Source organism: Salvia hispanica, chromosome 6 (genome assembly GCF_029641045.1).
Source record: "Salvia hispanica isolate PSC_SH4W2 chromosome 6, Shi_PSC_v1, whole genome shotgun sequence".
Classification (NCBI taxonomy): domain Eukaryota; kingdom Viridiplantae; phylum Streptophyta; class Magnoliopsida; order Lamiales; family Lamiaceae; genus Salvia; species Salvia hispanica.
Window position 1 is genome coordinate 37,573,411 of NC_142697.1, and position 11,423 is coordinate 37,584,833.

The window sequence follows — 11,423 nt, forward strand, 5'->3', positions numbered from 1 at the left end:
GATAGTTTTTCTAAAATTAAAAAAAAAAAAAGGAGGATGAATGAGTTATTTATAAATGATTTATGGATGAACTAGAAGTTAAAAAATAAATTAAAAAGTAAAAAAGGAGATAATAGAATGACAATATTTGAGGAAGTGTTAAAATTTCATTTTTTATAATTTTTTCGATTATTTTTGTTTTTTTGTTTAAATCAAAAATCAAAATTCCCAATGGTCAAAACGATGCCTACTGGGGGGCAGTGGGACTGCCACGTCACCCCAGACACGTGTCCCGCTAGATCGGGATAGGTCCTCTGCGGAGGGCGGCCCTCTACGACGAACTCACTACAACAACATCCATCGGTGACCCGAGATCACCATTGCGGATGCTCTTACACTCAGGCGATTTATCACTAAACGAAGTCGTTTTGAGTTGTCAATATTGCCACAATTATACTATAAAACATTTAAGACTGCGTACTATAATGGATAGAGAGAGTGAAATGGATGTGATTTGGAAAGTTCGGTGTGGTATGCCTTTAGGGTAGGGGAGAAGTTTCTAGAAGCGTTGAATGAGAAAGTTGGTTTGTGTTTGAGAGGATGGAGGAGGATAGGATTAGGATTAGGCCAAGAGAGAGTTAATTTGGAGTTTTGGATGTCATCTCTATTAATTATCTTACCAAATCAACTAGAGTTGTAGTGTAGCTGGTAGTGTAGAGCTGTGGTCAGTGGCGGATCTAGGAGGCGGCGGTCGCCTCCTCCGTGCGACTAATTTTCTCTTATCCGACGTAAAATTATCATGTCCACCCCCTCCGTTTGCCCCGACGTCGCCCCAAAAATAAAAAAATTGTCATTTTCGCCTAAACCAACCTACTAATATATATTTCGCCCCCTCCATTTATGAATCCTGGATCTGCCACAGCCTGTGTGACTTGAGGTCATAGGTTCAAACCCCGCCATCCGCTGAGAAACTCTCGGCCTTAATCTGTAAACCTGGTCGAGCACGATTAGTCGGATTCCGCCAAAAACGGATTCGAAACAGCTATATATGATCAAACAAAAAAAAATTAAGTTGTCAGCACTAGAGATAGCTTAGAGCTGTCTAACCTAACAATTAATAAATAGTACTACTAGAAAATAAAACAATCTACCTATTTTTCATCAATTCCCAAACTCGATTATTGGCCTATATATAGATGTTTTTACATGAACACAAACATCACACTAATTAAGCATTGCAACAATGGCTACTCACAAGTTTGAGATAGACATTGAGTTGAAAACCTCTCCAGAAAAGCTATGGAAAAACCTAAAAGAATTCATCACACTCTTTCCCAAAGCCATGCCCGATGCAATCGAAAGGATCGATGTGATCGAGGGCGATGGAAGATCGGTCGGAACAGTGTATTTGTCTACTCCGAAGGCCACAGGTATATAAAAAGGCTCCACTCTATTAGTTCACTTATTTTGTAACTAATTACCCTATCAACTACGTCGTTTATTTGATATCCTCTATATGTAGAGATGGTCCCCGTGGTTTCGACCATCAAGGAGAGGATTGATATTGTTGACGACGAGAAGAAGATACTGGGTTATAGTATTTTGGAAGGTGATATCTTGGAATATTACAAGAATTTCAAGGTGGTAGTATATGTTGGCAGCAGCCCTAAAAGTGATGGTGCTTTGGTTAAATATACAGGTGAGTTTAACAAGGCAAATGAAAATGTGGTTGTTAATCTTGATATCTACAAGGCTTTTGTGGTTAAACTTTACATGGATGTTGATGCTTATCTTCTCAAGGCATGATTTCTTCAAGATTAAGGTTGAGCATCTATCGTTGATATATAATATAATTATGTTGGTATTCTTTTTTTCTTATGTCTCATTGATTATGTGACCAGAATCACCAATTTTACAATCAAACTCTAGTCTATAGCTTTTTAATTCCTCCTCTTTGAATTAATGAGGGAGAAAAATATAGACTTTAATTTTGTGAGTTTGGTGGTCCGGTCATAAGTTATGATATTTAAGAGAAATAAAATTAAATAAAAAATTGCCAATGTAGATTACATATCTCAATATAGATGTTTTTTGATTGTGGTGTAGCCCATGACTCCATATATGTATTGCTTTACTAAAATAAAGGAAATAGTAATAATTTGTGTTTGACAAACCTTGTTGTTGTGTTACAAGAATTTTCTGAAAATAATGTAAAAGTAGTGGACAATCTTGCAGTATTTGTTTGAACATTTATTTGTCATGTTTTTCTATCGCTCATATCTGAATATAATAATAATAATAATAATAATAATAATAATAATAATAATAATAATAATAATAATAATAATAATAATAATAATGATAATAATAATAATAATAATAATAACAACAACTTTGCAACTCACAATGATTTAGTATATTATTCAAAAGTACAATAGTCGATCTGATTTGCTACAAACAATAGCTCTATATACAACTTGTGATTGAAAATTAATTTCAAGCACTACAACAAGACTTACGATATGATATTATACACATACAAAACAATACAAAAGGATTTCATATAAAAATATGGAGGATCCTAAAAAACTAATCCTTCTCAATCCAATCACAGAAAGTTATGTGAAAATTAATTCACAAATAAAGGAAAAGAAAAAATCTTCATCTTCATAATCTCATACTTCGCCGGAATCTTTATCGTGAAGAAGAGGGACCTTCTCGGCCGTTGATGAGCCATTGCGACTATCATCCAACCGCTGTGCTTCATTCTCTTTGATCTCTCCCCATAAAACGGTGTAATACCCCATACCACACAGGAATGCTCCAATCATGCTACATTAATTAGTTACCACAATTTCAATTACCTCCCCCAATTAAATTGCATTATACAGTCTTACGCCATTTATTAAGATTTTTAAAAAAAAATGAATCCTTTGATATGCATTAAGACTTTAAAATTTTGTTCATTTATTGATAAAAAATGTCAAAAACAAAAGAAATAATGAAAAGGTGATGATTTTTTATTTGACATACCGATATACTCGTATATAGTTAATTCATTATAAAATTGGATCGAGAAACGTACCTCCCAATATGGAAAGTGTCCGCAAAGAGCAAACAACCGAAGGTACTTGCATACGGAATTCCAAATGGTTTGAATGCGGGCACAAAATAAGGGCCCTTCCATCTCGTGCACCATATCAATACTTTTGTACGTATCAAACTGCTGAAAATTGCCTATGTAATTTAAACAAATTATAATTAGTGTCCACTAAAAAACAAAATTTGTGATTTTATAAATAAATTTACCGTGAGCACGATGACTAAGAGTTCAAAATTGAGCTCGAGCCTCCACGCACTAGGATTTTTCTCGAAGAAAAGGGCAACCACAGCTGATTGCATCGTCCCAAATAAGCTATAAAAAGAGATTATTTTCATAACGTTGGAGCACATTTTCACTGTTCCCACCTGACTCAAAAATAGAATAACAATGCAAATAAAAAGAATATTCAATATCTGTTTTTAGACCATATATATTTAATAAAATACAAATTAATATTCCAATAATTTTGTAGTAAGTAATTATTAGTGGAAGATTTTTGGTACCTGAAGGATGTTCCAAATGGCAAGAGTGAAAGAAGAAGCTGCAAATAGCAAGCAGCCAAGAACCCAGTTTTCATGTGGTGCTAAGAACACGAATAGGCGCGGCGGCGCGGCCGACAGAGAAGGGGAGGAGTGGCTTCTGATGGTGGGCCCCCTATAGAGAGTGACTGAAATTGCTCCGGCGAAAGATATCAAGGTGCCTATTACTCTTGCTTGGCTGCCTGACCTTTTCCAATCGAATTTTATCGTCCTGAAATTTATTTACAAATATTTATTAGTATAAAGTGATCAATCAATGAAAAGTTTTGGATTAAAATAATTTGTAAATTGGCCTCTTTAATAGAAATGGAAACCTACTTCACATTTAGTAAACGTTGAAGTCAAGAAAGCAGATTGATAAGGAGCCGGATTTAATTGATGACATAAAATAAGCTTCCAAGAATAGTTCATATAAGTCTAGAAAAAGGATAACTGGCCCTTTTAATATGGAAACAATATACAATATCAAATCATTTATAATTATATTTTAATTAATTAATTTTTTAATTCTTACATCCACTCCACACACGCACTCACCGACACCATACAAATTTATTAACTTAGTCAAACAACCTTTTCTGAATCCATGATTGTATAGTAGCCTAATTTTAGTAAGATAAATTTTTCATAAAAATAATTGGTCGAGTTATATAACTTCTTAAAAGAAAGAGGATATGTCCCCTTTTTTTTTAACTAGACGTGAACCAAACAAAATAGACAACAGATAAACCTGAGGGTTTTACCATGTACTACTATACTGGAATAATAATACATGAATCGTCAAGCATCAATAAATTACGTGAAAAATATCCAACTCATACATTGAAATTATTAATAGAGGCAGGCGTAGTGAAAGTGACAACAAATCAAATAGCGTTACAATTCAGATCACATATTTATGTTGAGTATAATAAATCTAGAAAAAAATAATGACTAGAAAAAGTTAAGAAAACAAAAGCATCCACAACCAAGATAGATATAGATTTTTCAACTTGCAATCAAAATATGTGGACCCTTTGGAAATCAATTAGTCTTTAGTAGTATTATTCAACTAGTGGCTCCTAATTACAGAAAGCCCAAAAACAGTAGAATATTGGAATTGTGGTAAAATAAAAAATTTTCTATTTCGCATTATTAGGACGTGCCGATGTTCGAAATAGGACCGTCAATATATGGTAGCTGTGTACTATTAATTTATTTAAAAATAAATAGAAAATCCAAGATCCAATAGATACGAGTGGACCAGATTCCAACCTAACATGGCCCAAGAATTTATGTGTGGCACACACTTAATTTGGACAATTGGAATAAAAAACTGATTCCCTCTTGTGCTTCTAGTTACTCTACAGATTCCAATTCTTTTTATTAGATGGAAAATAATATACACAAAAACTTAGTAATTGGTTAAAAAACTTAATAGGTATGAGTTTATAAAAAATAACTGTATAACTAGAAATCAACTCTCAACCATTAGACAGAAATGGAAGGATGCGATTAAAACACGAAAGTCATTTTAAGACCATTTTAGTTCATATATACAAGGGGCCGGGTATGAACCCATAAAACGATATAAAACTGACCTATCTTGGAGTATTTAAAAATAACCTCCATGTTTAATTACTTGATTATGCATTAAGATCTGGTTATTTTTCTAACACTATCTGATGATCAATTTATATATACAATTAACAAAAATAATAAACGTCGAATATAAGCGCGTATACGTATATTTCATTTCAAGCATAGAGAATCAATGAATGAATCATTGATGATTTGGTTGGACTTAAACTTTTTGAGTCATATCATGTTAGCTGGCTACATATATTTGGTGCAAGTGGGATGACTAAGATAACAATAACTAAACTCTTAAATTATTATAATATAAAAAAATCAAGAATCTCAAGTTTATAATTTGAGAGAGAGAGAAGAATCAAGAGAACCTGAGGATGATTCCTAGAATGAAAGAGAAAGCAGGAATCTGGTTTGCCATTCCACATGCCACTATTGGAGAACTGTAACTCAATCCAACAAATGCTAGATTCTGAGCTATAGTTATCCTGCAAATTACACCAATAAATATTATTACAGAAAATTTCTGAGATTTTGATAATCACAATCACAAGAAAGAAAACAAACCCTATCAAACCAAGCAAGAACACTCGCACCATAAACTTCAAGGTAAATACCGCATCTTCCGATCTACCAAAAGAAAAAAATCATAACATCAGTATATCGTGACACGGTCTTTAATTAATGTCGCAATTACAAAAGAAGTCATATTTGTTGGTGTGAACATGAAAAATAGAAACCTTTCTCTTTGATAGAAGAAGCAATAAGGGAGTAGGAGAATTGATCCAAGAATATTTGTGTAGACTACAAACACAAAAGGGCTCATTCCTCTAGCCATGGCCGTGCTAGCCATTATCGTCAATCCTATAATCGAACCCTCCACCAACACCATAGCGGCACAGGGAGCCGCCTCCACCATAGCCGCCTTCACGCTTCCGTTGCCGCCCATCTCTCTCTCTTCTAGATAGTTTTGTGATTAATTTTGGTCTCTTTTGATCTCTTCCTGTATATTTATTATTGAAAATTTGGTGATTCTAATGATAGGATGGGAGAGAAGAAAAAATGGAGCGTAACCTTTCAAGAAAGTGTGAAGCTACTTATAGTGGACTAAGCAACTCGGGTGCTGCCCCATGCATACTAAGGGAAGACCATATATTCACATTTTATTTATATTTTTAATAAATGCTATACATTTATATTTATATGATGTGTTATAAGTCATAAATATATTGTATGTGTGGCCCACTAGGGTAGTTTTTATGTTAAGTACAAATAGGGTTTGTTCGTATATACATACATAAACGTCATTATTAGTAAAAATATCTTTTTTTTTTTAATATGTAAATATACTTATTAAAAAAAAGATATTTTCATGAATAATGACGTTAGAGCAATCTGATGTTCAACCTCGTGGTTTATATTAATTGAGGCCCCACCATCAACCATAATTAATACTAAGGGTCCCTCTAATTATGATTATGTGTCTCACAAATCGCAACTTCCTACTGTTAATTAATTTCAACCATGTATGGGTAATCTAGTGTCTAATTAAATAACTAAGTACGCAATCGCAATTTGTTTCTGCCTCTTGATTGGTAATCTGATTGTTTAGTTTATAAAATTCTTGAGACTTAATTAGTGCTGATTAATTAATTAGTTAATTAGTCTTATGCCCTTTTGTTTTGTTTTGCATCAGCGGAATTGGTTCCTGTCACGTCCTTGGCTGGCGATCGGGATTAGTAAGTACGTGGATTTGTGTTTAATTTAATGTTTTTTTGATGATCTAATCTTTTGTCTCTTTTCTTGGAATCCTTTTATAATAAGTACTGTAGATAGAACGGGGAGAATATTTTAATTATTGAAGAAAAGTTTGATCATGTTTGGTAAATTACGTCAAGTATTATTATACTCCACATTATATCCTCATTAGTCACTCTCTTTAGACTTATAATAAGCGAAGTAAGCTCAATTTTGTCTAGAATTTAAAATTTCAAGATACGTGAGAACGCACGTATAAGTATTCCATTTAGGTAATTTATTAATTTGTCTGTCAAAATAAGATGTAGTTCTTATCATTTTTATCAGGTAGAATCAAATTATAATACACACACACTTCTCTAATTACTAAAATGATCATTGAAAACTGAAAAGTGTGTAATAGAAAAATCTAAACTTTTGTAAAACAAATTAAAGCTCTTCGTCTAATATAAGTGTAGAGTACAATTTTAGAGTATTTTAAAATGTTTTCTAATTTTGCTTTCATTCAACCAATTTATGTCACATATGTCATCCAATAATACACTGGTCAAATATTCAATAATAGTGAAAACTGTATAAAAATTGAACAATTAAATGTACTCCAATTCTCTGGCATTCTTCAACAAAGCTCACCACACTAAATCAAGCCATTACAAGACATCTCTTGCAGTGAAAAATCAAAAAACAAAACACCATCTGTCAAAGAGAACAGTCAAAACAACTAAGAAAAATGCCCCAGGCAATATCAATACATATTTCAGAGGATGGAAAATCCAATTATGCATTACACACATTTGAAGTGATAAACTTCTCATCACCAACAATGCTCAACTTTTACAGTCATAGGTAGTAACATATGCATGTGTAAAATTCAGCAGTAGTTTCTGTGCTGTATTTTACAAAATAAGAATAATATACAACATTTGAATCCATTCAAAACTTAGAATTTGAAGGTCATGCCTCCCATGTTTAGACAATGTCTCACTATTCTGACTTCTTCCACCTGCAGCCAAGACTGGTCAGCTATTCACCAAAAATAGTCATATTGTATAAAACAGGATGCAGCTCATGCACGAGTGTCAACGGATAATAAAGAGAAAGAATGAGTGAGATTTGACATTGTACAAGAAAAAAACATATAGTATAGGATGAGGAGGCATGTACACTTCATGTGTGTGAAAGGATAGGAAGGAAGATACTTGTCAAACATGTCTCCTCCTTCAAAGAGACGTCGATCCTCTCCAGCATTAGACTGTTGACCTCTACAAGAAAGGCCAGAAAATGGATATGGCTTCCGCGGTGCCTAAAAGAACAACTTCATCTTCAACTCAAAATTCCAGAGGCCAAACTTTGAAGCTAAATTTCTTCATATATTCTAACCATATTGTATCCTATATTCCTATCTCCAGGATATAACACTGATTTCACTGTCTTAGTGATGGCATTGACAAGGATAAAAGTCGAATTAAATTATATACCACGCACTGATGATGTTAAGAGTAGAGGATAATTGTGACATCTAATGTTAATGTATCAGAGATTTTCTTGAGCTCAATTTTAAAAAATATCACAATAATAACAAGGAAACTATGATAATAGAGGATTAAGTAATGTAGAGAACAATAGAAACAGTACGAAATATGCTGTGTAATCATCATCATGAATTGTTGTAACCAGAAAAAAATTTATCAACTTGTCTCAGAAACAAACTTTGTTTTTCCATTTACTACATAATTATAAATTCTGGTCATTCTATGTTTTGCCTAAGCTTGCAGACATAAAAATATACAAAGAACATTGTTGACCTTTCGATTCCTACAAAGTATATGCAAAGAATTCTTGCTAGAAGTTACTATCATAGGTCTTGGGTCATCATTCCTTGAGCCAATATGACTGACTTTTTCAGATGATAATAAGTTATGCGCTAAGCGTCAACAGTTCTTTTTAGCATCTATTGAACATTTATCAGCAACAGTTAGTTTATTTGTAGCGCAAAGTCAAATAAAAGAGCCAGGAAAAATAAATAAATTTAAGAAAATAGATAGGAATATGATCTTTGAGCAGCATAGTGAGGCGGGAGTTGAATAGACGTAGTAGCTCTTGAACCTAGAAAATGAATTTTTATTGACTTCCATCTCAAAAGAAAGCGACAAACCTCCGTATATTAGCAAGTGAATGGCGTCATGCTCTTGTCTAATGACACAGTCTGCTCATCCTCAATGGGAGCATTCACACTAATGGTTGCAGAAAGTCGGTTGTTGCTGTTCTCAATCACCTTAACTTCTTTTGCCTTTCCCCACATCACTGAGTACAACCCGACAACGATATTAACTGACCCTAGCAAACTGCACAAAATTCAAATCTATGAACAAAAACAAATACCATAAGAATAATAACAGCTATAAAAGAATCCAAGCTTTTGTGCAAACTCAAAATTTTAGTCATCGCTATGACATAATTAGTGACAGAAATAACTCATTTTCAATTGAATAACTTCAAACAAAGTGAACGCACCCCACCTTCCAAGATACAGAATATCTCCCAAGAAGATAATACCAATAACAGCAGATATCATGAACCCTAACGGATGAAACATTGGAATGAAAAGGGAACCTTTTTTGTGCAGGCACCATGCAGTTACACTTGGAATGCAGAGCCATTTACTCCCTATGAAGAAGCGAGGTTGCGCAAATTATACAGCCAAATATGGATAAGGTGATTTTCCAAACATAGTTTTCAACATAACAAACTGGTTTTGATCCAACCATTGTCTAGCATTGAGATAGAAGTTCAGTATCAACTGTGACTTTCGATATGAAACAGCTCATCTATCACCTACTGAATACAGAACAACAATCAGTCAGGTTCATGGTTGCAACCGTCAAGCACTAAGGTCTCAATCAGAGATCACAGATTCAAATGTGGACAGAATGGCAGCAGAGAAGCAGTAAAGGAATACTATAACCAGCTCTGCTGGGTATTTCTAGAGAATCGACAATTGCAAAATGAATATAAATATGAAAAGATTCCATTCCTAACTTGTCTGGTTTCTCTTCATTTCTATAAGTGGAGTTATATCTGTCCAATTATGCAGGCTGAAGCAACGACACAGTTTTCAGCAAGGAATAACCCTCCTAAAATCCAACTTGACTGCTACTACACCAATATACTCATAATGCAACTTAGGAGACAACAGATTAGTCAGGCTCTCGGGGCCTTTGTAGAGAGTGACAACAAAGGCACCAGAAATGAAGACCAGCGTTCCTAATAATTTTGAATTCCTACAGTTTAGCACTGCCATTTGAAAGTTGAAACACCGCACAATCAAAGTTTAAGAAATTGCCATTTCCTTCTTATGAAAGAGAAGCCACTGATCAATTTAAGCACGACATTTGGCATAATCAAGAGCCTGAAAACAACAGCAAACACGAAGGTAAATCCGGGAATGAGATTAAGCATGGCTGATAAAAATTCAGCAAAACTGTAACTGATTACAGTGTGTCCAGTCAGCTGAACAAAACAACTAGACATTTTTATTATAAAACACAACAAATAAACACAAATCAAGATTTTTCCTCAAATCCAACTTAATCAAAATTAAATACAACCCTAAACTAGAATCTCAATCCACATCAAGAAATAACACACAATGTCATCTGAAAACAGAGATATGCAAAACCAAAAGCCTCATTACAACATCATTCTTTCCCAATTGGATGGACTCATGGAAGTCTTGAACTAGAATCTCTCTCTGCATGCATCTATTTTGAAGAAAATCTATCAAAGATACAATCTTTACTTCATAAATTAATTCATTGTCAGTTATTTCAAATTAAGGCGAATAAGGGATCAATAAACTTGCGCAATAGCTCCTAAAGATACCCACAGAAAATCAAGAATGTCAGCGGCGGGCGATTCGCTAACCTGCAAAAAAATCCCTTTTTCACCCAGCCCTGAATAAAAGAACTGATCAATTGAGAGAGAGAGGTAACTGTGAACGAGGAGAGATAAAGGAAGAAGGATCAGGGCGGCTAGGGCATTGGAGTAAGCGACGAAGATGTAATTAATCATCCCGGAAGCTGGAGTTGCTGATGATAATCAGCCGTACTTGCGCCGTTGAAGCCAGCAACATTCCCAAATACGGCGCCACGGAATGCTCCGGCGCCTCCGCTCTCCACTGCCGGAATTTTGACTGCGAGCCATACTATCTGCTGCTGTTGACTCGCGTTGACTCAATTCATACCCCTTTCTTTTTTGCACTACTTAACAAAAATGAGAAGGAAAAGAATCAAAGATCCCCACAACAAAGTATATGCAAAGTGAAATTAAATTAAAAAAATATTAATAATTTTAATTTAAATATTTTATTAATATTTAAAAATCTAAATTTTAAATTTAATCTTATAAAATTAAATTTGATATTTAAATAAAGATATAAAATGAAGGATGACAAATAGAAGAAGAAGATAATTTGA

General features: G+C 33.9%; 2 protein-coding genes and 1 long non-coding RNA gene across 6 annotated transcripts; 1 reads left to right on the forward strand and 2 right to left on the reverse strand.

Moving 5' to 3' along the window:
• The first annotated feature begins 1,194 nt into the window (after positions 1–1,194).
• On the forward strand, positions 1,195–2,152 carry LOC125207842 (MLP-like protein 423). The gene is made up of 2 exons (XM_048107344.2): positions 1,195–1,409; positions 1,502–2,152. The coding sequence occupies exons 1-2, from the start codon at positions 1,223–1,225 to the stop codon at positions 1,783–1,785; spliced, it is 471 nt and encodes a 156-aa protein (XP_047963301.1). The 5' UTR covers positions 1,195–1,222; the 3' UTR covers positions 1,786–2,152.
• Positions 2,153–2,372: 220 nt separating this feature from the next.
• Positions 2,373–6,287, reverse strand: LOC125208574 (WAT1-related protein At1g70260-like). The gene is made up of 7 exons (XM_048108218.2): positions 5,931–6,287; positions 5,758–5,820; positions 5,562–5,678; positions 3,586–3,832; positions 3,289–3,447; positions 3,065–3,216; positions 2,373–2,811 (listed from the first exon to the last, which is right to left on the reverse strand). Exons 1-7 carry the CDS (start codon positions 6,137–6,139, stop codon positions 2,655–2,657), a joined length of 1,104 nt encoding a protein of 367 aa, XP_047964175.1. The 5' UTR covers positions 6,140–6,287; the 3' UTR covers positions 2,373–2,654.
• Positions 6,288–7,645: 1,358 nt separating this feature from the next.
• LOC125203449 (uncharacterized) lies at positions 7,646–11,222 on the reverse strand. Of its 4 annotated transcripts, none has more exons than XR_016132992.1 (3): positions 10,873–11,222; positions 9,104–10,357; positions 7,646–8,251 (listed from the first exon to the last, which is right to left on the reverse strand). It is a non-coding gene; the product is annotated as an uncharacterized LOC125203449 (long non-coding RNA). The 4 variants fall into 4 exon arrangements; XR_007173372.2 differs by having other exon boundaries at positions 9,104–9,293; positions 9,562–11,222; XR_007173374.2 differs by having other exon boundaries at positions 9,104–9,293; positions 9,468–11,222.
• Between the last annotated feature and the right edge of the window lie 201 nt (positions 11,223–11,423).

Excerpts from the sequence above, each read along its gene's own strand:
- LOC125207842 (XM_048107344.2), top strand. The coding sequence starts at position 1,223 with ATGGCTACTCACAAGTTTGAGATAGACATTGAGTTGAAAACCTCTCCA. Across the intron at positions 1,410-1,501 it reads GTCTACTCCGAAGGCCACAG|AGATGGTCCCCGTGGTTTCG; the intron begins GTATATAAAAAG and ends CTCTATATGTAG.
- LOC125208574 (XM_048108218.2), bottom strand. The coding sequence starts at position 6,139 with ATGGGCGGCAACGGAAGCGTGAAGGCGGCTATGGTGGAGGCGGCTCCC. Across the intron at positions 3,833-5,561 it reads ATTCTAGGAATCATCCTCAG|GACGATAAAATTCGATTGGA; the intron begins GTTCTCTTGATT and ends AATAAATTTCAG. Across the intron at positions 2,812-3,064 it reads GACACTTTCCATATTGGGAG|CATGATTGGAGCATTCCTGT; the intron begins GTACGTTTCTCG and ends TAATTAATGTAG.